General features: G+C 42.1%; 1 protein-coding gene across 2 annotated transcripts in view; it reads right to left on the bottom strand.

The window, feature by feature from the left end:
• The window catches only part of MLLT3 (MLLT3 super elongation complex subunit), a 604,203-nt gene extending 580,243 nt beyond the window's left edge, over positions 1-23,960 (bottom strand). The window contains exons 1-2 of one of the 2 annotated variants that reach the window (XM_033919532.1): positions 23,602-23,960; positions 22,462-22,642 (exon numbers count right to left, since the gene is read on the bottom strand). In XM_033919532.1, coding sequence (XP_033775423.1) covers positions 22,462-22,642; positions 23,602-23,613 — 193 coding nt within the window. In that variant the 5' untranslated portion in view covers positions 23,614-23,960. The remainder of the gene's footprint in view (positions 1-22,461; positions 22,643-23,601) is intronic. The other variant, XM_033919525.1, reaches the window with a different exon arrangement.

The following is a 23,960-nucleotide window of genomic DNA, read 5'->3' as shown; positions in this document are numbered from 1 at the left end:
ATGAATTGAATTTTTTAAAGACAATAAAGTGTGAAAATTTGTACAAGGGTAAAGACTTTTGCAAGATACTATTTGTTAGTAATTTTCAATTCAGTCTTTGGAAACAGAACAGCCAATCTGTTTTTCAGGACATTTGTTCAAATACAGTGAGTATATGGATCAGGTTAAAGTATGCAAATGCACATCATCCACAGTCATTATGGTCAGCTCGAAAACCAGACTGGCTGGGGTGCTGCTGAAGAATGGATATAGATGAGAATAACTGATATATGTTTTCAGCCACTGAATTTCCCGTAGCGAGGTCAGCCTTCCATAGACATACATTATTTAGACATCTGTTGAATTAAAGTTCATAGGATATCCACTAACAAGTCTTGAAGTTCTTTCTTTTTAAACTGCAATCATGCTGTTGCACAGATGGTGACCAATTGGGTAGCCCTTGGGCATTTCTGTCCATAATCTGTTTAATGTGCTTGCATCACTCTGATCTGCTTCCTAGAGGCGTCTCAAATGCACACACACATTGACCGAGAAAGGGCTTCTTGGAAAGACAGCGCAACTAAACATTGCCCAGTGCGTTTTTTATGAGCCAGCTAAAACTATATATTTGGCAGCACATAAAAGCCAAGTTGGAAAACACCTCCAGATGAATCTGGGTCAAAGCAACAAAGAAATACATGCAAATGTCTTTTAGTAAACCAAGCAGAACGGACATGGAAGGAGGAAAAAATCCCTGCACCTGGACACATAGGTAACTACATTAATTAGAACAGTTATATATAATAGCCATTCCAGGTGAGGCCAGTGGTTCATCTAGCCCAGTATCCTGTTTCCAGCAGCAGCCATGTCTTGTCACTAGTATCTGACAGAATCTCAAATAGTAGCAAGATTCCATGCAACCAATGTCTAAATAGCAGACAATGGACTTTTCCTCCAGGAACTTGTCCAAACCTTTTTTAAACTCAGATACACTAACCGCCATTGCCACACACTCTGGTAACGAGATTACCATGTAACTTCATTGAGTATCCCCTAATCTCTGTCCTTTTTGAAAGAAGTAAAAATATCTATTCACTTTTACCTGCTCTACAGGATGGATATGTTTGTAGACCTCAAACATATCCACCCATCAGCCATCTCTTTTCCAAGGTGAAAAGCCCTAATCTTTAGTCTTTCCTCTTATGAGAGAAGCTCCATCCCCTTAATCATTTTGGTTGCCCTTCTTTGAACCTTTTCTAGTTCCGCTGTATCTTAAGATATATAAGTGATAAGAGGTAATGCAAAAGTGGCAATGTGAGACTCAAAGGTGAAGGAGAGGAATAAAGCTGATAAAGATAAGGCTAAATTGCTTAAAAAATATTTCTGTTCACAGTTGAAGCACCAGAAACGGGACCACAGAAAACAAAAGCAAATAGGGTGGAGGTGTGGTAGACCCTGATAGATTTTCAGAGGATTGTGTTCGTGAGGAGCTTGCTAAACTAAAGGTGGTAAAGTGCTGATGGGGATGGATGGTGTACATCTGATGGTATTGAGGGAACTTTGGTAAGTTCTGGTGGCTCCGCTGGCTGACCTTTTCAATGCTTCTCTAGAGTCAGGAGTGGTGCCAGAGGATTGGAGAGGGGCAGATGCGGTCTCTCTCCACAAAAGTGGAAGTCAGAAGAAATAGGGAACTACAGGCCCGTAAGTCTGACTTCTGCGGTAAGTAAATTAATGAAAACACTTTTAAAACAGAGAATAGTGACGTTTCTGGAATCCAGGGCCCGAGGCAACCTGGATTCACTAGAGGCAGGTCTTTTCAGACAAATCCAATCAATTTTTTGACTGGGTGACTAGAGAATTGGATAGAGGGAGTGCACTAGAAGTGGTATATTTAGATTTTAGCGAAGCCTTTGACAGTGTTCCAATAAATAAACTGAGTCCCCTCAGGATGGGCCCCAAAGTGATGGGCTGGATCAGGAACTGGTTGAGTGGAAGGACGACAGAAGGTAGTGGTCAATGGAGATCACTCTGAGAAAAGGGATGTTACCAGCGGTGTGCCTCAAGGTTTGGTTCTTTTTAACATTTTTTAAGCAATATAGCTGAAGGACTGTCAGGTAAGATTTGCCTCTTTGCAGATGATATCAAAATCTGCAATAGAGTAGGCACCCCTGCTGGTGTGGATAAAATGAGGAAAGACCTAATGAAACTTGAGGATTGGTCTGAAATTTGGCAGCTAAGATTTAATGCTAAAAAATTCAAGGTCATGCATTTGGGCTGCAAAAACCTGAGGGAATGGTACAGTTTACAGGGTGAAGAACTCTTGTGCATGAAAGAGGAGCAGGACTTGGGTGTGAAAGTAAGTGATAATCTTAAGGTGGCCAAGCAAGTTGAAAAGGTGATGGCAAAAGCTAGAAAAATGCTTCGGTGCATAGGGAGAGAAATGGCCAGGAAGAAAAAGGAGATTTTGATGCCCCTGTATAAGACTCCGATGAGACTTCATTTAGAATATTGTGTACAATTCTGGAGACTGCACGTTCAAAAAGACAAACAGGATAGCGTCAGACTAGAGGAAGGCTATTAAAATTGGTTGTCTGTGTCTTAAGGCATACAGCAAGCATGTCAAACTCGTGGCCCATAACAAACATCTTTGTGGCCCAGCCAATGTAATCCAATAAGTCATAACTAGAGTCGTGAAATTTCTCCTGCAATCCATTGGCACCAAGCAGTCGCCTATCTAAGCCAGTTGAAAACAACAATACAACATACAAGTATAATCAGTTGCTTATTCTTATTAAGTACTACGATGCGGACGCCTTTGGTACCCGAGACAGGTTCGCGCCTCTAGTCATAACGCACCATTCCCCCCACTAATACTAAAAGTGAATCAGACGATAATAATAGCTACCACGCCATTAATCTTGTATTGACTTGCTTGGTGCACCTAACAGGAAATATTTCACCTTCGGAGTACAATAAAAATACAAGTATAGGTTTATTTACGTTACACTTATTAATTTGTGCAATTTCTTGAGAGAACTCTCTCTTTTCAAGCTGCCAAATTGAATGGCTGGTTTGGTAAAATTATATTAGGATCCTTTTCTTATTTTGATTTTAGAAAATTATTGTAGACCCAATTATTTGAAAAATTTGTATCCTAACTGGTTTTCTTATTTAATAATTTTATGCTTCCATTATGAAATGTATTACCTTTTAAATTGTATTTTTACTGTATGTTCGGTTCTTTTTTTTTTTTTTTAATAATTCTTTATTCATTTTTAGAATTTCAATTGTGCACTAAAGAAGATGCATTTACATAAATTATTATTATTACAGCACAATATACTTAACAGAATAAAAACAAGACTTATTTTCTCCCACCCACTTTCCAATTTACAAACACCTCATAAAATACTTGTAATCAACCCTTCTATATTTCTTAACAAATGCCAAAACATATCTCCCTCCTCCCTCCACGGATGTGCAAGTTTCCCTCAGTTTATACAAATAAATCAATCTTTACAATATTTAGTTAATGGTTCCCAAACTTCCATAAATTTTTTATAATAACCCCTCTGATGGCCATAAACTTTTCCATTTTAAAGATATAACATAGGGATTCCCACCAGAATGAATAATTTAATCTATTCCAATTTTTCCAATTCTTTAAAATAAGCTGCATGGCAACTCCCGTCATTATAATCAAAAGTTTGTTATTTTTTGCTGAAATGTGACTTTTTGCCCTCATAAATGTTCCAAACAAAATAGTATCATACGATAGTACCACTGGATTTTCTAATAAATTATTAACCTGATCCCAAATCGATCTCCAGAATTTTAGTATCAAAGGACAATAGTATAGTAAATGATCTAACGTCCCAACTTCCAGATGACAATGCTAACATCTATTAGATTTAGAACTATCTACTCTATGTAAACGAACTGGGGTCCAAAATACTCTATGTAATTAAAAAAAAAACATGTTTGTCTCATAGATGCAGACATTGTACATCTCAACCTCCAAGACCAAATTCGTGGCCATTGAGATGCAGTAATTTGATGCTTTATCTCAATGCTCCAAATGTCACGCAGACCATTTTTTGGTTTCTTAATCAAAAATCCAGATATTAATTTATACCACTAAGCAGCCTGGTGACCTAGGAAGTCTACCTGAAAACATAAGACCGGCAAACTATTTTGAACCTCCAAATTTTTCCATTCAGGGAACCCTTCCTGAATGACCTGTTTCAACTGCAACCATCTATAATTTTGTGTTTTATTAAGACCAAATTTGCATTGCAATTGTGAAAAATCAAACAACTTACCATCTGAAATAACATCATCTAAAGTGCATATGCCTCCAATCATCCAATATTTCCAGATGACCATAAATCTGCCAATTTTAATCTTAGAGTTCATGTATGTTCGGTTCTTATTTGTTGTAAACTGCTCAGAACCATTCTTTTAAATTGTACTTTTTTAAAATCATATTCTTCACTATGGGATTAGTTCTTATTTATTATACATTGTTTATAATTGTACTTTCCTTTTAAATTGTACTCATCACTGTATGACTAGTGCTTATTTGTTGTAAACCGTCTAGAACCATTTTTGGTTAGGCGGAATATAAAAAATAAAATTATTATTATTATTGTGTGGTAAGTTAATATTTAAGAAAAGATTGATTTTTATTGAAATGTGTTTCAATAAACGATAAACGATTACTCATTTATCTGTGTTAACGATTTGTGTTAACAATTACCGTATTTTCACATATATAATGCGCACCCGTGTAAAACGCGCACACGGGTATAGCGCGCGAAAAACACAAATTTATGTACAGAAATTTTTATATACTGCGCATGCTGCTCGACTCTCCTTTCGCCCGCCTCGACTCTCCTCTGGAGACCCCGACTCTCTTTTCGCCCGCCCCGACTCTCCTTTCCCCCTTGAAGTCCTGTCCCTACCCTGAAAGCCTGATGCCCCCCCGATGTCCGATTCACCCCTCCCCCCGCAGGACCGCTCGCACCCCCACCCCGAAGGACCGCTCGCACGCACCCACACCCCCACCCTGAAGGACCACTCACACCCCCACCCCGAAGGAGCGCTCGCACTCCAACCCCGAAGGAGCGCTCGCACCCCCACAGCCTCCCCCCCCTCCCCCATGGAGAAGCTGTCTACCTTGTTTCCGGATGCCAGCGAGCCCAGCTGTTTCCTCTGCCGGCAGTCCCGCCCCTTCTCTGAGCCCTGCTGCGCTGCTTCCTCTTCCGGCGGTCCCGCCCTTTCTCTGACGTCAGAGAAAGGGCAGGACCGCCTGAAGAGGAAGCAGCGCAGCACAGGGCTCTGAGAAGGGGCAGGACCGCCGTCAGAGGAAGCAGCTGGGCTGGCATTCGGAAACAAGGTAGACAGCTTCTCCATGGGGGAGGGGGGGAGGCTGTGGGGGTGCGAGTGGTCCTTCGGGTGGGGGTGCGAGCGGTCCTTCGGGGTAGGAGTGCAAGTGCTCCTTCCGGGTGATGAATCGGGCGTCGGGGGGGGGGGGGAACTATGTAAAAAAAAATTTGTACAACGCGCTCACGCGTATAACACGCAAGGGTATGCGCGGTTTGTAAAAACCACGTATAACGCGCGCATTATATGCGAGAAAATATGGTACTCATTTATTTCAGCTCTTTGAATTCAATATGTCTTTATTGAAACCAAGTGGTAGTAAAACTAAATGAAAAATTGCTGATGAACATCGAAATTTCCAAGAAAAGTGGGAATTGGAGTATTTTTTGCTGTCGAAGTAAAAGATAAAATAATTTGCTTGATATGTAATAATGCTATTAGTGTGCCAAAGTTATATAACATTAAGCGGCACTAAGAACAGCATAAATCAAAATATGATAATTACAAAGGATTAATGAGGCAAGAAAAGTTGAAAGAGCTCAAGTTGGGACTGAAAAACTAACAGTTCATGTCTACTAAAGTATCACAAGAAAGTGAAGCGGCGGTGCATGCAAGCTACACCTTGTCAGAGCTGATAGCCAAACACTTGAAACTGTTTACCGAAGGTGATTTCATCAAGGAATGTCTAATTAAAGCTGCAGAAATTGTTTGTCCTTGAAGCGTGAACGTTTTTCGAACAAACAGTCTCTTTGTCTCGAAATACAGTTGCAAAAAGAATTACTAATTTGGCCAGCAATTTAAGTGATCAGATCAAAGCAAAATCATTTAGGGGTCCTTTTACTAAGGCGTGCTAGACTATAATGGATGGCTAGGGCACCTTAGTAAAAAGGACCCCTCAGTTTCAAAGCTTTTTCCATTGCATACGACGAGAGTATGGACATTGGGGATGTAGCTCAATTAGCTGTGTTTCTTCATGCTTGCAACACGAATTTCAACATTTTTGAGGAATTATTCAAACTAGTACCGATGCGTGGCACTACAACGGGACAAGATATATTTAATTGTGTTTATGAACTTCTACAAAAATGCAATTTATCTCTATCAAAACTAACTTCTGTAGCTACAGATGGAGCTCCTTCAATAGCCGGAACAACCAATGGTTTTGTGGCATACTGCGAAAAAAAAACCAAAGTGAAACTTGCGATGGATCCAAGATTTATCATACGCTTTGCATTATACATCAAGAAGTATTATGCACAAAGGTAATAAACATGGAAAATGTGCTGACATTTGTCAAAAAATTATCAATTTCATAAGATCTCGAGGCTTAAATCGGCAACAATTCTCTGCTCTCTTAAGTAAATTAGAAAGCGAATATTCCAATTTGTCCTACTTTACTGAGGTACGTTGGCTATCCTGCTGCAAGGTCCTTAAACAATTCTGGGACTTGAAAGAAGAAATATGTCCATTTCTAATAACAAAAAATTAAGACACTGTTGTTTTCTGATCCAATATGGTTGCAAGGTTTATTCTTAATGGTTGATATAACAAAACACTTAGGGCTCCTTTTACGAAGCCGCGTTAGCGACTTTAGCGTGCGTGACTTTTAATCAGGCGCTAAGCCCCGCGCGAGCTGAAAAACTACCGCCTGTTCAAGAGGAGGCGGTAGCAACTAGCGAGGCCGGCGGTTAAACCGCTAACGCACCTTCATAAAAGGAGCCCTTAAACGACTTAAACTTAAAATTGCAAGGAAAAGATCAGATCATTACGAACATGTGTGATCAAGTTAAAACATTCCAATGTAAAATAGTTCTTTGGGAAAAGCAGTTGAAAAATGAAGATTTAATGCACTTTCCAACATGCAACAAAAACAAATCAAATTTAGATAAAACTGCATTATATCAAAAATATGCAGAAAAATTTTTAAGCCTTAGAACTGAGTTTGAAACAATATTTGCAGATTTTAAATCTTTAGAAGACAAGTTTTCTTTGTTTTCTTCAATTTTCTCAATAAATATAGAATCAATACCTAATCATGATCCAGTGCGATTCAGATTTGAAGACAAAATACAGTGAAGTTGGCTTGCTTGAATTTTACAAATATTTGCCAGCCAGGTTTGAAAATAATCGAAAATTCTCATATGAAATTAATTTCATGTTTGGAGCAGTTATTTACACTTATGAAAGGAAATAAGTCTCCAATCAGATCCAGAATTACCGATATTCATCTTGGGTTAGTTTTACAAGTAATCACTGCAGACAAGATTTCCCCCGAAATAGGAAAAATAGTAGCAGAGAAGAGATGCCAAGTAACAGGAAGAAAACATTAATTTTATCTTTGCTCTTGTTCTTTTTTAATACTGTAGTTTTTGAAATAAACCTAACCCCCTCTTCTACTAAACCGATATAGTGGTTTTAGCGCAGAAAGTCGCACAGAATGGCCTGCGCTGCTCCCAATGCTCACTGAGTTCGGGCCATTCAGCGCGGTTTAGTAGAAGAAGCCCTAAGTTTCTATGAAAAATTATGTTTTTGCTTTTTTGCGGCCCACATAAACTTAAACCTTGTTTATTTGGCCTGGGTGTCAGTCTTTGAGTTTGACATGCTTGGCGTACAGGGACAGACTTAAAGAACTTAATATGTATACTTTGGAGGAAAGGTGGGATAGGGGAGATATGATAAAGAAGTTTAAATAACTATGTGGCATAAATACACAAGGCCAGTCTTTTTCAACTGAAAGGAAACTTCAAAGTGAGAGGGCATATATTGAGGTTAAGAGGTGATAAGCTCAGGAATAATCTAAAGAAATACTTTTTTACCGAAAGAAAGGAAAATGGATTGGGACTTGTATACCGCCTTCTTGTAGTTTTACAACCACATTCAATGTGGTTTACACACAGGTACTTCAAGCATTTTCCCTATCTGTCCCAATCAACTCTTAATCTATCTGATGTACCTGGGGCAGCGGAGGATTAAGTGACTTGCCCAGGATCATAGGGAGCAGCATGGGATTTGAACCCACAACCTCAGGGTGCTTAGGCTGTAGCTCTAACCACTGGAAGATGCATGGAATAGTCTCCCAGTAGAATTGGTTGAGACAAAGACTGAATTCAGGGGACAGGCACGTGGAATTTCTTAGGGAGAGGAGGGGATAATGGATGCTGCATATGGGCAGACTGGAAGGGCCATTTGGACTTTATCTGCCACATCATGTTTCTATGTTGAGATATGGCAACTAGAAATATACACAATACTCATTGTAAGGTTACACACTAACCCTGTACAAATTACATGGTTTTTTTGAGAGAAAGTTTGAAGAGTCGCTTCACCAATATTTCTGGTCTGGAAACTATGGCCAATAAGTAAACCACCACAACAAAACAGAGATCAAAATGATACAGCAGAAATCAATGTACAAATGTCCCTTTACCTTTTCCAGAAACAAAAGAAAGCTGCTTCATTTTATATTCCTGAAATGATATCCAGCTCTACTTTGTTATAGTTATTTAAATTTGGCAATATTTTAAAGATTTTATTCTCTTCTGCAAAAATATTTCAACAAGCAGTAAAATCAATCTGTATAGTCTCCTGTAAGAGGTGGTGGAAACAGAGACTGTGTCTGAATTCAAGAGGGCCTGGGATAGGCACGTGGGATCTCTCAGAGAGATAAAGAGATAATGGTTACTGTGGATGGGCAGACTAGATGGGCCATTTGGCCTTTATCTGCCGTTATGTTTTCTGTTTTCTAATTTTCAAACCTATCTTACACATTTCTTTCATATGCATAATAAAAGCACCAAATTTTAAATATATGAAAATAAATGGCTACCAGTGACTAAATTCCATGATCAGGGTAACCCAGCAGTGTTTTTCATGCTACTGAGAGTTTTAAGAAAGATATTTTTCTTCTTGCTCTTGCTAATTTGCATGAAAACAGAAGCGTCTATCAGATTCTCTATACTGCTTCCTTTTTTTCTCATTATTTAAGACGGGGTCTATTCTTTCTCTTGTAAAGTTGTGCTGCAACCTGGGGCTGATATACTTCCTCCTCCAGTACTGGCATCTGAGACATCCCTACTGCAGATACATCCTCTCTCCTCATCTCCTGCTCTTTTCCCAATGGGAACACTGGCATACCATAGTCCAGGAAAGCAGAGGGCCAGCAAAGAAGTGGAATACTAGATAGACACTGCATTAAATTCTCACCGAGGTCACCAGTGCCTCCAATTCTTTGTAATGTATTTATCCAACCAACTCGGCGGCATCATTAGACCTTCTGGGGATCATCACTACAATAATGAGGATGATTTCCAGCTCTTGTTCCAAGTAACATCAAGGCAAGCTCAAGGGTTTGCAGCACTCGGAGCAAGCTGCTGCACCTCATCTTTGGGCAATATGAGCCATGCAGATGCAGCCAGAAAGGCCACCAGCTTAATTTAAACACACTGGCATTTAACTTAATCCATGTATTCAGTGCCAGTTATCTGTATAACATACTGAGTGCCAGCTTGATCACTGCAATACCTGTTTGGTTTAGGCCTGCTATTTGGCAGATCAAAATGAAATGTATAACTTATCCATTTCTGGTAGCTTGATTCATTTGGACTTAAGAGATTGATATTGCGATGTTTGGGCTTTTTTTGTGTACCATTATATGAAGTGTCATTCTCCAAACAACAGAATATATCAACAGTTTGACTCCTGAAGAAGGCACTAAGGTGCCGAAACACAGACTGTGTCTGATGTTTGTTTTAATGCAATAAAGTCCCAGTTGAAGCATCTCTTTCATCTCTACTTTTGTTGATTGAGTGTAACTTACCCAGGTAGCAGCTATATGCTGCTGTTATCTAAATCAGTGTTCTTCAACCACTGGTCCATGGACCAGTGCCTGTCCACAGAAATTTCCTGCCGATCCACAGGGCCAGCATGTGCATCAGGCCCAAAACAGAGTTCTTCAACCGCCAGTCCACAGTGCGATCGATGCGGCGTTATCTTCGAGCCAGCTTCCTCTTCCTAACTAATTCAGTGCACAAAGCCACGGGCAGTGGCTCCTAAGGGCATCCTGCGCCTGAACTGGAAGCCTTCTCTCTGACGTTGCAACGTCAGAGAAAAGGCTTCCAGATGAGGCACGGGATGTGCAAGGTGCAATTAGTACTATTATGGGGGCTGGGGCTGGGGTGGAGATTGGGTAGAGATGGGTGGGGTCTGGCCCACGACTTAGCCCCGTGTTCTTCAACTGCCAGTTCACGGACTGATGCCGGTCCACAGAATAATTCTTTTATTTCTGCCGGTCCATAGGTGTAAAAAAGTTGAAAAACAGTGATCTAAATAACTTTTTGGCCTGCCCTCCCTATTCATCAGCCTGGTCCACAAATACATCGGGTAATATTTGGCCCTTAAGTGACTGAAATGGCCCAATGTTATCCATCTATTTTTTGAATGCACATGTTTTATCATTTTGATTTTGTTGAACAAATTTTGTACAACTATACCTGGCTGATATTCAAAGTGGCTTAAGTGGACAGCAAAAACAAAGAAACAGAGAAAAATGAAGGTAGATAAAAGACCATATGGTCTATCCATGCCATCTACTATCCCATGCTAATCCTTCCTGCTCCTTTACAGAATATTGGCCAGTTTTGTCTTTCATAAACCCTTTTGAACCAGATTTTCCTTGGTTAAGATAGGATATAAACGTGATGTTAAATTAAACTATATTGGTGGCCATATCTAAATGGGATTATCGAAACTTTCAGCCCTACAATCATTTTGATCGAATTGAGAAATGTGTGGGTGTGAAGCAATGAGCTATATTACTTACTCAGGAAGGGGGTAGATCATTCCTGGGCGTCTTGCTCATATTTGCTCAAGCCAGACGGTCCTACTGCTTTATCTGATGTGGTAGGCATTGTAGAACAGACTCATCACTTTTACTCAACATTTGTCAACTCTGCTTCTTTTCAAAACCACCTCTCAACAAACAGGAAGAGCCTGGAAGCATTTTCGTCAAATACAGCACAGAGAAAATAAAGAAAGAAGTACAGAGGACAAAAAGAAAGAGAGGAAGACAGAAAGAAGGTGCATTTTGGTTTAGAAGCAAAGCATGTGACAAGATGCTATGTAGTTAATTATGGCACCATGCTGGGATGTTCTAAACTCCCAACTTTTTCACTGACCTTCACCAGCCCCCTTCACCTCTGTGGGCTCACTACTGCATGATTTTCAATTTCAAAAGGTGCAGGCACACTTGCCCACATAAATTAGTAAGGCCCTTTGGGCCAGGCGCACAGAGTTCCAGCAACCCAGTGGAAAACATTGGGTTGAGAGCGAGTTTCATTTTCCAGGTAATGCTCAGCACAAATAGGACTATAAACATATATGATGAAGATCAATGATTGGATGAGCTGTAGTGGATTCAACCTGAACGTAGATAAAACAGAAATAATGATTGTTGGGAACCAGCATGAGAATTTGTGGCCCCATAAAGTTTGTGTAAATGAACATGTAATTGTGATTAGAGAAGAAATCAAAATGTTAGGAGTAATCCTTGATGCAAAATTAATATTCAAATCACAAGTAGAGAAAGTTGTACAGCTAGCAGTGAGAAAGTTATCGCAGCTGAAAAACGTGTTAACCGGTTAGGATTTGAGACAAGTGCTTCAGACAATGGTATTATCTAAGCTTGATTATTGTAATCGGATTTATCTTGGACTGCCTTTGTCCCAGATGAAAGTATTACAGAGTGGGCAGAATTCTGCAGCTCGGATCCTGATGGGGGTCATCTCGTTTTGAAGATATCTCCCCAACTTTGAAAAAACTTCACTGGTTGCCAGATTTTTTTTCATGTGCAATTTAAGATTTTGAAAATTGTACAAGAGATTTATGGTATTTTACCATTTGTCTAAGTGCTTGACATTGTATAGTCCAGGAAGATCATTATGATCAGAAAATTGTATGTTACTGGATGTGTGCAAAAGGGGCATAGTGAAATGCGCTTTGACTAGAAAATCTTACTTTTCAAGTAGCAGGTCCAATGTGTTAGGGAAATCCAAGAGGGTGAGTGGACGTTTTGCACTAACATCACCATCAAGTCTGGACTCAAACTACTATGGAATGAATAGCTGAGGAAGAGGAGGAAAGACATCATCTGGAATCACCTTCAAAATACAATGCCTTAAAAACATTTCATCACTGTACAATGATTTTTGTGCATATATGTGTGTTTGTTGGTATGAACACAAACACAAAGCTTGCCTACAAGAGACACAGATGGTCTTATTTATCAAGAGGAAACTCACAAGATAAATGGAGTTCACTGGGTCAGACTTCCTGGGGATCTGGATTCAGATGAGAAGTTCTCAAGGCTACTGCTGACCACCTTAACAAGCACATACCACTGGACACCATTGGGTCTTTGGGGTGGATAGGAACCACCAAGATACAAAATAGGAAGCAAACCACCTGGATGCTATCTATCTACAAGACAAATGAGGATATCAGGCACCTTCTTATGTCTGAGATTATGCTAGACCAGGGATGGGCAACGAGGGCCACAATCCAGCCGGGTTTTCAGGATTTCCCCAATGAATATGCTTGAGATCTATTTGCATACAATGGAGGCAGTGCAAGCAAATAGATCTCATGCATACTCATTGGGGAAATCTTGAAAACCTGACTGGATTGCGGCCCTCGTTGCCCACTCCTGTAAGCTAGACAATGCTATGCTTCAGTTCTCTCCCTTCCTACTTTCCTTTCTCCCCCTTCCCTCCTACCCAATCGTCTATGCTATTCTTCTTGCTCTCTCCATGCAGCAGGTAGCTTTTCCTCATTGCAGCAGTACAGCATCCCATCATCTCTGCTCTAGTCCATACCCCCTTTTCTCTTATTCTGTCTCCTTTTTTCAATCATTGTCTTTTCTCTCTCCTCTTTTCTTGTTCGTTCGTTGTCTCCCCCCCCCCTCCCCTTTATTTTAGCTCAGTATAGAGCCAGAACCACAAGAAGGAAAGGAGAGGCATGAAATAATTCCTTCAAACATGATCTTCCACTGGCTTATTAGCACTCTGGTGATAGCCAGGAGGAAGAAAATGTTTAGGAAACTTTGGTACAAGCTAAGGACTCCTTTTAACAAAGCAGCAAAACCATTAGCATGTGCTGAATGTAAAGAAGCCCCATGGGACTTGAATGGACTTCTTTGCATTCAGTGCACCACTAAATGGTAGCACCGCTTTGTAAAAGGAGACCTAAAATGTTTAGAAGCCCAAGAAAAATAACTTTTTCCTTTATGGGGGGGGGGGTTTTAAGCATTCTTTTGAGGGCTTGGGAGGATTTTTTGTGGGGTGTTTGTTTTGTTTTTATTCACTTTCCTCTTTTGTTATTTATTTTGCTTTTTGGCTTTTATTTACTTTTCTTTGTTCTCCCCTCCCTCTGATTTCCTCCTTCCACTTCTCTACCCCCAGCCTTTTCCCCTTCTGTGTGGCGCAGGAACAGAGCGTCCATCTTGAGAAACAGCAATAGCAGAGACTCCTTTTGGTAGTCCAGCAACAGGTGTCAAGGTTTTTCTACACCTACTGTAAGAAGCAGAAACAAAGCAGCACGCTAAGGATTCCCTGCAGCAGTATCCTGGACTAGCTCACCAGCATCAAATTTCTAGTCACTGGTGGAGAACTGGCACTTGGAAATTTCACAACTTGCAATTATGGGTTGTTGTTTTTTTTAACTCATATCAGAAATAAACTCCATTAGTCTCCGGCAGTAGTAGAAAAGATTGCCAAGAGAGATAATGACTCAAATTGCCACCTTACAAGAGACACTGCTAAGAATTGTATCTTTCAAACTCAAGAATGGATTTTAGGGAATTTCTTTTATCCTGGCTCACCTTCCAGTCCCAGGAGCTAGGAACACCAACTATCTTTATAACATTCACAGACCCTCACTGGCAATACAGAAGTTAAAATAAAGGGCCCCAGGAGAAGGGGATTTACCTCAGAAAATATGGGATTGGCCACCGGGGCTGCCTGGTTGGAATTTATGCCTTTTTATCACTGGCCTTCTGGAAATCTGACCCAATGAAGTCATCAGGAAAGATGTTCAAAAGAAGAAAAGATCAAAATACGGCCAATACAATACTGTGCACTGCTAAATAGAACAGTGGTTCCCCCAGGCCAGTCGGGTTTTCTGGATAGCCCTAATGAATATGCATGGAGCCGATTTGCATGCCTGGCACCTACATTATATGCAGATCTCTCTCATGCATATTCATTAGGGCTGAAAACCTAACTGGCCTGGGGGTCCTCCAAGACAGGCTTGGGAACCAGTGATATGGAACACCTCAGGTTTGAGTCATAGATCAGGTAATCAGGTCTACCTTCCCCGGGTCAGCTGGGGCTAATATTCTGTAAAATCATCATTCACAACTCCCCCCACCCCCCACCCACATAAGAAAAGAAGATAGGATTCCTGGTCATTGATAAAGATTTACAGCCTCTAATGTAGGGTGCTAGGAGAAGTCAGGATGCCAGACTCCTGTCCTCAGAACCACTACTGCAATGACCAGACAGAATAGTTGGAGGGTCTATGCCAGGAGTTCTCAACTCAGTCCTCAAAACACACCCAGCCAGTCAAGTTTTCAGGATACTCACAATGAATATGCATGAGGTCAATTTGCATATACTACCTTCACTTTATGCAAATCTCTCTCATGCAAATTCACTGTGGAGATCCTGCAAACCTGACCGGCTTGGGTGTGAACTGAGGACTGGACTTAAGAAGCACCGTTCTGAAGAACCTATCAATGCTGAGGATTAACACTTCAGTCTTCATCAGATTTTAGGATATCCCTAATGAATATGCATGATAAAGATTTTCATATAGTAGAGGTGGTAGGCATGCAAATCTCTACAATCCATGATCTTTAGGAATATCCTGAAAATTAGACCTGTTGGCAGCCCTCAAGGACAGGGAGTAAAGAAAAAAAGCTTTAACTGTTCAAATGAACAAATTATTGTTAAGGAACCACACTGCAGTGCCAACTCAACCTTAGACCCACAGGCAACATTTTAAACAAAGCTTATAAACAGGCAGTAGTACCCTGGCACATGTCAAATGTACTTAGCTACAATATCTTGGTCAGTCCAAAATAATAAGGAAAATAAAGCGCGTCAAATATTTAAACACCAGGTAAAACAACCACCTTCTTCATCTTCTAAATTAGGCCCCCTTTAATCAAGCCACATTAGGGGTTTTTTTATTGCCAACCACTTCGGTAAAAGCTGATGCTCATAGGAATTCTATGAGTATTGGTGCTTTTACTGCAGCAGCCAGCGATAAAAAACCCTAACGCGGCTTGATAAAAGGGGGCCTTAAAGAGGTACCAGGAAGTTAAAAGGAAAAAAAAATCCAACTTGCTAACCTCCTTTGAGCCCCGACTTCTCCAATTCTGAAATGACTTGGAGATTTCAGCCATGCCCAAGCTTTGCTCATTACTGTAAATTCTGCAGGGTCTCAGAAACTGAAAGGAACTGTAGAAGGCAGAGGAGGTAAGTAAGACTATTCCTCCTGAAAACAAAACACTCTCTTTCAGTTTGAGTCACTGCTTATTACAAGGGGATAAGGTCTTGTTCTCAGGCTGACTTCAGGTTGGCATTGTCCCAGCTTTTGTCACCCCCAAAAAAACATCCAAGCATGCTCCAAAAAGAAATGTTAGCTGTACAGAAAAAATAAAAATAAAAAGTCAACAACCATGAAACAGAAATGTCCAAGCTTGCCAAAACAGGTAAGTAAAAGTCCACATGTGCAAAGTCAGACGGAAATCTACACCTTGCAATAAAGCCTGGGCCCCTGTCATTCTCCCTTAGGCTAGAAAGAAAATCATTAGGCATGAGGGAGCAGCATACAAGGCAAGGTGCCACAGAAACACACACTGGCACAGAACAAACACAGTCCCTTAGGACTGGAAGAAAAATATACACCAAGCATCCTAATTATCACACATTTTCCCTAAAGACAGAGTGGAATAAAGTGCCATACTGCCTATGGCAAACAGCAATCTGCCAAGGATGGGAGGCCAGTTCTTTGCTATGAGGAGGGAAGAACTGATGAAGCATATTTGGCTAATATTTAATTTAATATTAACATTATTCAGCATTCAGATACTTATCAAAATAATTCTGCCACAGGCCAAGACAAATCAAATGGCAAATCATAAAAAGGATAAAAACAAGATTTTTCCTCCTCTTCTGCAACTTTTGGCTTATGCCTGCATGTTGGAAAATGGGGAATAATTTTTTTTTTACAATTTTCACGCTTCATATATTGAAGGCTTATGACCAGCTAGATTTTTGGCCACTCTTAGGAGGCCCTGCTGGTAGGATGGAGAACATCCCATGTTTAGCACAGGATATGTACCGACTCCTGCTGGATACCAACCATTTGGTACAGCATGCGAAAAAGAAAACCAGCCCTTCTAAGATGAGCTGGCTTCTTCTCTCCCTTCCTCAGCCCTTAGGAATTAATAGTAAAAGGGTACCCAGCAAAATATATGCACTGCTAGGCAAAAGCTGCAGCTGACACAGGAGAAATCACTTCAGTTTGAAATTTAAAGGAAAGAGTGAATAAATGCAACTGAGCTCCATGGAAATACGAAATACTGTTAGAGACACGTCAGACACACAATGCAAAATAGGATTCTGTGACTTGGTAATCCCACAGCTCATTTGCTTGGCAATCCTCCACAGGCTTACACAACTTACCACCACCTTGCGGAATCTAAACAAGGATTTATCTAGAGACACTTCTGCATGTGTATTTCTAGCAAATGGTCGCCCGGGCAATAATGATTTCTCTCTCACTGATCACAAGCAATTCGAATGCACAAAGGAAGCCAAGCCACCAGTCACCTGGGGGGGAGGGGGGGTAACACACATCCCCTAACACCAGAATAAACCCTGCACTGAAGAAGCATCTGTGCCCTGTGAATTTTGGTTAAATGATCTTACTTAAACTGTTTCAGATAACGTGCTGAGCAACCAATGGGAAATCATAACAATTCACACTAATTATTAGGGTCACCTATTTACTAAGCTTTTTCTTCTCAAACATACCATATGGGGCAAAAGCATTTCTGAAATCAGGCCCTAAATGTGTGTTTCAAGCTGCACTGGCTTGGGAGTAACCAACAGACTGTCTTTGTGATGTTAAAGAAGCAGTGCCCTTCAGCAAGAGCCTTTGAGACAGCTGTTCTGTGCCTGATGGGCCAGAACTGCTGCAAGGCTGCATTTCACTTTCAGGTGTATAATCAAAGAAAAAGTACTGCACTGCTTCCACCAAGTGTGGTTAATGATTACGCCAAGAAAGGTTTCCTTGGGACAGGCAGCGAGAAGCAACTGCCTCTCTGTAAACTTGCCCTTTAAATCCTGCCATGGCTGACTCAGCAGGTCACAGGAGGCATACACAAGGAGTGCCAGTCACAAGCAGGTAACAATAACTGAGTATTATCTCTGTTCAGCTCCTTCAGACACTATGCACTGAAGCATAAATATTTCAGAATTAGAACTATTTTTAAAGTACACATGTGAGTTTGTGCTGCAGCTTTTCGCTCTTCTTTTTTCAGAAACCAGGAGGTTGATATTTTGCTAATCATATACTATCTAGACCAGGGCTGCCCAAGTCCGGTCCTCGAGATCTACTGGCAGGCCAGGTTTTCAGGACATCCACAATGAACATGCATGAGAGAGATTTGCCTGCACTGCCTTCTTGGTATGCAAATCTCTCTCATGCATGTTCATTGTGGATGTCCTGAAAACCTGGCCTGCCAGTAGATCTCGAGGACTGCACTTGGGCAGCCCTGATCTAGACTAGTGTTTCCCAAGCGGGTCCTGGAGTACCCCCCCCCCCTCGCCAGTCAAGTTTTCAGGCTATCCACACTGAATATGCATGAAACTGATTTACATACAAAGAACAAATCAGGGGGAAAACAAAACCACAGATGCAAATACAACAAAACAAAATGGAATTGTCCAGATCAGAATGATGTGCACTACGAAAGTGTCCTGCAACTCAACTGATAATGTGAGGATCTTTATTCCTCCAATGTCACAATGGTACATTCAAACGACTCTATGACTCAATGACTCGACATGTACATGTTTCGGCCAACAAGCCTGCCTCAGGAGTCTTGAGAATCACGAAATGATGATATACAAAGAATGCTACCACTCACATAAATTCCACCAAAATTCCAAAAAGGGAATGTTTTGGTTTGTAAATTCAACTGTTCCCAACTAGTGCCAAGCACCTCTTGCTAAAGAAACTGATTTACATACACCATATCCATTTTATGCAAATCTCCGTCGTGCATATTCAGTGTGGATAGCCTGACTGGCAAAGGGGTACTCCAGGACCCAATTGAGAAACAGCGATCCAGACACGTAAATTCTAAAGGCCGCTTTCAAGCTATGACTCGTGCATGTCTAGAAGTCATTCTGACTAGGCGTTTAGGGTGTCTTATTTTATTTATTTAGATTAGATGCGTGTAATATTATGGGGTCCTTTTACTAAGGCGCGCTAGCCGTTTTAGCGCGCACTAAACGCTGACGCGTTCATTATATTCTATGGACGTGTTTGCGTTTAGTGTGCGCTAGCGCGCCTTAGTAAAAGGACCCCTATGTTTGCTTCGCTGTATGTATATTGTTTACCTTTATTTGTATTGCACCTTGAATTTCAGTGATAAGGCAGGTGATAAATACTTAAATTAATACCTACTGTATGAGTGTTGGCGCACAGACATATACTGTAAATTAAACATTCAGCAACTGGATTTTACCACTGAATGTTTAAATACCCCCCAGACCCCTATGTTTGCTTCGCTGTATGTATATTGTTTACCTTTATTTGTATTGCACCTTGAATTTCAGTGATAAGGCAGGTGATAAATACTTAAATTAATACCTACTGTATGAGTGTTGGCGCACAGACATATACTGTAAATTAAACATTCAGCAACTGGATTTTACCACTGAATGTTTAAATGCCCCCCCCCAAACCCCTATCGTCACTCCAACCAAAATCTTTTCCTTATGGATAAATTTAACCATTTCATAGACTGCACGGACCAATTTCTCTGTAAAACTGTCATATATTAAAGTAAGAAAACAACAAAACAAAGGTTTATATCAGGGGTGTCCAACCTTTTGGCATCCCTGAGCCGCACTGTCCGAAAAAAATGTTTCTGGGGCCGCGCAAACGCTGCAGCAAGACAGAGGAGGGAGCCGGCAAGATGGTAAACACCCGGGGGCGGCAGTGGAAAACACTGCATCACACTCGACCGGGGCCGCACAAAATACTTCACAGGGCCGCAGGTTGGACACCCCTGGTTTATATGATGAATAACAAAGATGCTCATCTTTTTTTGTCCAGACTGCTCTACTTTTTGTTTTCAATATTTTTATTAGGTTTGCAAAAAAAAAAAAAAACAACACCACCCAATAAAAGATATACAAAAACAGTGGTAGGTATGATACATTCTATATGTAGGTCTAAACTTTCAGGATATACTGCTCAACTTTTGATATGACTTAAGGACAGGGCATGCTGCAGTGGAATAAACATCAGTGAGCCGAACACTGACCCAAACGGGAACAATTCTGAGCACGGTCATCCTTTTTTTGTTCTCTTGGCTGTATCACTTTGCTAAGCCTATGACCAACAGATAGGAGACGTTTTACAATTCATTCTTACCATCTGACAATGAAAAATACTCTAATACAGGGGTCCCCCAACCCTGTCCTGGAGGACCACCAGGCCAGTCGGGTTTCTGGGATAGCCCTAATGAATATGCATGAGAGAGATTTGCATATAATGGAGGTGACAGGCATGCAAATCTGCCTCATGCATATTCATTAGGGCTATCCCAAAAACCCGACTGGCCTGGTGGTCCTCCAGGACAGGGTTGGGGACCACTGCTCTAATATATAAGGAAGCGTCTAATACCAAGACAGAGGGGTCTTTTTACGAAGGCGCACTACCCATGTTTTTTAGCGCACAGTAAATGCTAACGCTTTCATTATGGCAGGGGTAGGGAACTCCAGTCCTCGAGAGCCATATTCCAGTCGGGTTTTCAAGATACCCCAATGAATATGCATGAGATCTATGTGCACGCACCACTTTCAATACATTTTCATTGGGGAAATCCTGAAAAACCGACTGGAATACGGCTCTCGAGGACCGGAGTTCCCTACCCCTGCCATAATGGATGCGTTAGCATTTACTGTATGCTAAAAAAAAAAACGGCTAGCGCACCTTAGTACAAGGACCCCAGAGAGAGAAAATAAAACACAAAACTAAACAGAAACAAACCCAACAACCAAGAAGCCCGCAAAGGCAAAATAATCTTAAAATCGAGAATAAGTGAATCTCAAGAAATCAGGTAATTCAAACTATTTACATAAATGGATACAAGCTGCCACATCTGCTGCTTCAGAAGCACAGTGCTGGCCAGAAGTAATACTCCCCTTAATTTTTTTCGCTCTAGCTAAAACATCACCACCAATATTTTCCATTCTGCTCACTGACAGTCCATCCTTGCTGCACACATACAGTTAGTTTTTTTGGCAGTGCTTATAAACATACTAGCTTCGGCACAGAATTCTACACCAGCGCCCACTCACTGTGTAAATATTCCACTAGAACAATGAGGCAACTTCTGTTGGGCACCGTTGTTCATCTGAAGCCAGAATGAACAGTAAATCAGGCAAACTAAACAACAGTGCTGGAATAAAAGCTTGCCTTTTCCTCAAATCATGTGTCACTGCTCTTTATACCAGCCACTGTCAGTAATTCTCATGTAGCACCGAGCAGAATGGATTTAACACCAGGTTCGAAGAAGCTGCAGGAGCTCTGGCAGCTAAAAAAAAGATTAAATAGGAGATGGTTCCTCACCATTGGGCATGTAGAAAGACATATTCGGCAGGGAGGAGGGGAACTACTGTTATTGTTATATTGTGTGGGCTATTTACCTGGGGGACATCCTAACAAATACAGCAGCTCATAACAAAGATCACAGATTAAACACGAGGCCATTTTTGTTAAATATTCTGGGATCACGGTCCTGCGGTATATAAACTGTTATATTATTATTATTATTATATTGTACAGAATGTCTTATTAAGAAGACAATGTAACAAGATTATTAGGGAGAGGGAGAGTATGCCGTGAACATAAACAGAATTATATTTGCAGTAAGAATATTCTATTGGTCTTTCGTGAGTAAATTTTTTTTTATAACATCATTCCACAATACACATATCTAGAACACCTGACATGCACAGCTCATAGAAAGGTCACGTGCGGAAATCTGGAGCGATATAAGTAAATAAAGACAACTGGCACAATCAACATTTTCCAGCAGCAGCAGATGTGTCATAGAAACCGAAAAAAGTGTGTCATTGCTGCTCCGCACTACTTGCTTATTGAGAGATCTATAATTGTACTGTACTTGTTTGAGACATCTGCATTGTAACTGTACTGTAATGTCATCAAATTAGTTTTGTAAACCGCTAAATACATCGGGCCTAGCGGTATATCACATGCAATAAATCTAATCCAATGTGAAAAAAGAAACATTAAGGCCCAGGTTGATGACATTTCGAATGTAAAACCAGTGTGAAAGAAAAGCGAACAGGACAAACAAACCCAAACTCCATCTTATTCAAGGAAGGATGATAAAATAAGGAAGGAAAGGTTCAGATACTAAAGGAATGTCAACAGCCAGAGCTTCCTTATTGCATCACTGCCAGAAGGCTCATCAATCAGGTCACATCTTGTATGGTATTACAGAATCAACCCTTCTCTGTCACCTCCAACACAAAACCATTTGCTCACTCTCCTAACCAGCAAATTTCAAGGCAGAATCAAGCAAGACAGGGCTTTGCCAGCCTGAGCTTAGGCAATCAAGATGATCTCCACAGCAATGAGCGCTGCAACTACCACCAGGTGCAGAGTCAATGAGAAGCCAACAAGGAGACACAAATCAATATCAAGGCAACATTCAGAAGCAAAAGGTCTCCCCGTCATAAAAAAAAAAGCACTTCAAGAGCCCTTGCTTACCTCTTTTTGGCCTAGGGAAGCTTTCGTGGAGGTGAAAGACGACCTTTTCCACAAAGTGCTGAATGTTGCTGTGCTCCGGCCCTCGGACAAACACCATCCAGTCGTGAGTGAAGCCTTCCACAGTGGGTTTCTTCCTGACCTGGGCTCGGTGTCCCAGCTCAAGCTTCACCTGAACAGCACACTGCAAGGAACATAGAGCCCGGATGAGAGGGGCTACCATCTGGACAAATAGGGAGGGGGGGACACGAACCTCTGAACGTACAGGTAGCTCCAGCAAAGTGTAGGGGGGGTGGAAATAACATCTGCAGCAACCATAAACACAGGGGGGGGATGGGGGAGTATTATCCCTTCACACGCGCGCGCGCACACACACACACACATTCCTCGTACGGAGAGGATGGAGGCAACCTTTTGCACGCGCGTACACATACAGCGGGGAGGGAAGGAGGGGGGGGAGATCCTTTGCACGCACTCACAACCACGGGGGAATCCTATGCACGCATACCACAGCGAGGGGGGATTCCTTTGCACGCGCACACCACACTAAGGGGGGGGGAAATCCTTTGCACACACCATGTCGGGGAGAACGATCTTTTTTACACGCGTGCTCTCACAGACGGACACACAAACACCCAGCGCGTGCGGGGGGGGGGGGGGAGAGGCGATCCCAGTTTGCACGCATGCACCCGGTTACAAGAAGAGCCGGTTCACGCCAGGAGGGCTGGCGAGCGGCGATCTAGCAACCCGGGCGTCCTCGGGCCATTCCACCTTGTGCGAACCCCGCTGCGAAAATCAAAGCCAAGTCGCATGTGCGGCTCAGCCCAACGCCGCCTGCCGAGGAGACCTCGGGGCGTCTCTGTAACGGAATGATACCTGGACGAAACTAGCCAGAGAGCACAAAAGAGGCGAAACTCTCAGATTATCGAGCGAGGCCACAAGGAAAACTTACGCCGAAATATCAAGAAATGCATTTTGTAGTAGCCACTGGTCCTAGAAGCGCCGATCTCCCCCCCCAACCCCCCCCAGCTTTCATTCAACGCAGCAGCTCAGAGCAGGGGATTCCGACACCTATTCACAGACTGAAGGTGCTGTCACGGAGGGGAGTCTTCTCTTTCCCCGCTCCCCTGCCCTCGCACTTACCGAGCTGGCCATGCCGGGGGCCGCAGGTCTGCCGAGGTGTGCGCTAGCTGTGGCCCCCCCCCCGCCCTTTCAGCGGGGGCGCCTCATGAAAAGCGCTGGCCGTGCGAAGGGCCGGCGGACATTCCCCCCCTGCTCCTGCTCCTCCTCCTCCTGCTGCTGCCGCCGCTGCCTCTCTCCCTGTGGCAGGCAGCGGAGCCGCGAGCCGCCCCGGTGACTGGGGACCGCGGGGCATGCGCAGTACGGCCGCAGCCTGACACTGAGGCGGAGGCGCGGCCCGATGTGAAGGGAGGGAGGATCTTTGCACAGCGCTCGCTCCCCACCCCCTACTCACTGACAGGCCGGGGGGGGGTGGACACGGG

This window comes from Geotrypetes seraphini, chromosome 1, assembly GCF_902459505.1.
Source record: "Geotrypetes seraphini chromosome 1, aGeoSer1.1, whole genome shotgun sequence".
Lineage (NCBI taxonomy): Eukaryota > Metazoa > Chordata > Amphibia > Gymnophiona > Dermophiidae > Geotrypetes > Geotrypetes seraphini.
This window is presented reverse-complemented; position numbering and strand designations above follow the sequence as displayed.